At 42.3% G+C, this 2943-nt stretch overlaps 1 protein-coding gene across 1 annotated transcript in view; it reads left to right on the forward strand.

Annotated features, from left to right (window-relative positions):
- Nucleotides 1-2355: 2355 nt before the first annotated feature.
- The window catches only part of LOC140969330 (uncharacterized), a 6592-nt gene continuing 6004 nt past the window's right edge, over nucleotides 2356-2943 (forward strand). The window contains exon 1 of the mRNA XM_073430645.1: nucleotides 2356-2434. Within this exon, the coding sequence (XP_073286746.1) occupies nucleotides 2356-2434 (79 nt within the window). The remainder of the gene's footprint in view (nucleotides 2435-2943) is intronic.

The following is a 2943-nucleotide window of genomic DNA, read 5'->3' on the forward strand; positions in this document are numbered from 1 at the left end:
TTTAATCGTGTTTGCTTTTTATTCGTACTTGGATTCATATCATATACCTTGATACCCATGCTTCAAAACCAACTTCGGTCTATTCTTGACCTTCTTCTCTTCACTCGACCTTCGTGCGGATGTCAAAAACTCCTTCCACGAGTCACTTCCCTGCCTACCACTCGATTTGCACCCCCTATAATTACCCGATACCAGGCGTGGTGCTCCACTCTCCTTGACTCTCCTAGCCCAATCAACTTCACGTGGATCATCCATTTCGCACCGCCTATATTTCTCACGAAGGGGCTTAAACTCCTTCTCCCACATTTTATCCAACCCCCTTAATATTGTTTGAAATTGACGATCGTCAACCATTATACCTGCAAGAAAAGGTTAGTATAAAACAATAAAAGAATAAAGTTTACTCACCACAAATTCTCACTAGTCACTCCAATGAAAATTCACTCGCACTCGTTTTTTTTCCTCACCACAAAACCTCACAAATCACTCAAATGAAAATTCACTCGCACTCGTTTTTTTTTCCCCGTCACAAAACCTAACAAATCACTCCAATGAAAATTCACTCTACTCAAATATTTTCACTCTAAGTGAGAATTCTCAAGGGGGCGCTTAAGTCTCGTGGCTTCCACGTATCAAACTTATGAGATCAATCCTGTGACGCTTGAAATTCGACTCACTTAGACCACACAAGAATAAGCAACTTTAAAAAAAGAAAAAAATGCGACTAAATGACAAGGACAAACTTAACGATGAAATATAAGCGCTAAAATTCAACAAACACCCGATTCAAATTTTTTTTTTTCGGGTGAACAGTACCCTACAGTAGAATCGCGAAGAACAGTACCGTAAACAGTAAATCCGGCTGATGAACAGTAAATCCGAACAGTGAACAGTAACCTCGAAAATTTTTTGGTTTTTTTTTTTGTAGATTCAAGAAATACGTAGAAATCGCAACACGAAAATCGGTATTGAAAATTCTACGAGGAATTGAACGGATACGCTTACTTGAATCAAAAACCAAAAGCTCTGATACCACTTGATACGATCCCGCCCACGAGATCTTTGATTTGTCCCGATCTTTGAAACAAGTAATTGATAGGTGTGATAATCGCCTCTACATCACGCGGCCTAGCAACAATTAATCAACGATAGGAACAATCGCGTTCAAGAGAACCTCCAAAGAACCCGTCCTTGGCAACCCTCGTGATATTCGATTGACAAACGCAACAAAAGATAAATCTTTTGATAAGTTTGATTTGATACGACGCAAAAGTTATAACGAAACTTAAGCTTGTTTTTTTGAGAGAATTCTCAATATCAAGATTTCATAAAAGAAGAAAAATTATCAATGTTGTGTTTTCAAACAATAAAATTCTCAATATCATAACGAAACTTAAGATATTGATACCAAATCAAAAAGATATGAAATCTACTTGCCAAGATAATAAAAACTCTAAAATAGAAAAAAATCTGCGCCCAAACGTGTCGGACATAGAACCCGTGTAGGCCTCCGGGTAAGGGTCCGTGTATGCTCGGCCAAATTACTCTCCGGGAAAACAATGGACACGGACCCCGTGTACAGGTCCGTGCTCGGGTCCGTGTAGGCTCAGGATTTCTTTTACTCAAGTGTAATGGACACGGACCCCGTGTACGGGTCCGTGCAGCCTTGGTACTTCAAAATAATGCTTGAATAATGTTCCTTTGGCCCCAAACGTACTCCCATGCATCACGAACCTTGGACATCCTTGAACCTCTTCCTTGAACCTCTTTATTCGCACTTCATGCCCGGCCAGATTCATATCAAACTCATTCAACCATAATCTGGAAAAATGATAACAATATCATACATGATCCGTTCTTCAATCCGGTTTCAATTCTTTGATGACCACAAGCTCAAGAACACATAATACAAATCATATCATGATTCCTCCAACATCTGAATTTCAACCATGCTGAAAATTAACAAAACTTACATCTTTCCGAAGCCTTTGACTAGAGAAGCACGGAACAAAACTCAGATAAAAAATCGGATGGCCGGATCTTGCACAATCAACTTTCTAATCTTTGAAAGAAGTTGAGGAGTTCTAAGCATGGATTCTCGGTTCTTGCTGCTAAAGTCTGAAGGAGATGAAGTTACGTGTCTATATTAGTATGCATGGCAAGACATGTGGCTCATTCTTTATGAACCATGTCTCACGCATATGCGAGTCCAACACCGGCGCATATGCGCGAGAGTCTCTGTGATGCAAACGTGGTTGATCAAGCACCAAAGAAAGCATTGGAGTCGTTGGAGTTGCCCGAAGGACCTATAACGAGGGGACGTAGCAAGAAATTTAAAGAACACTTCAAGGATTCATGTTGAGTTACCAAGGAGGGATTACAAAGTGGGTGACTAAATTAGAGGAGGTTGGGAAACATGGGAATAATATTGGAGGTCTTTGGAATGTTATTCAAGTGATAAAAGACCATGAGGACAGCAGCACACGCGCACCCGCGCCTGAACCCGCGCCCCCGCGCGCTTAGAATTAAAGATTGTGATGCGAACACGGTTGTTCAAGCCCCAAGGAAAGCATGGGACCCTTTAGAGTTGCCGGATGGACCAATCACGAGGGGACGTCTGAAGAGGTTCAAAGAAGCATTGAATGGGTTTATGAGCAAAGAAGGCGGATTGACAAGCGAGATACAGAGTGATGAAAGGTTCGTGATGCATGGGGATCATGTGAACATTATTCAAGCATCCATGCAAAACGGAGCGCAAATCTGGACAGAAGATCTCGCGCACATGCGCGAAGACAGGGTGCGCATATGCGCGAGCTCGCGCACATGCGCCGCGAAGGGACGCGCATATGCGCGAGAAGTACTGGACACTGAAGACTTTAACAGTGGGCTTCGCGCATATGCGCCAGATTAGGGCGCGCATATGCGCGACATGGGCAGAGACTT

This window comes from Primulina huaijiensis, unplaced genomic scaffold (genome assembly GCF_012295235.1).
Source record: "Primulina huaijiensis isolate GDHJ02 unplaced genomic scaffold, ASM1229523v2 scaffold40827, whole genome shotgun sequence".
Lineage (NCBI taxonomy): Eukaryota > Viridiplantae > Streptophyta > Magnoliopsida > Lamiales > Gesneriaceae > Primulina > Primulina huaijiensis.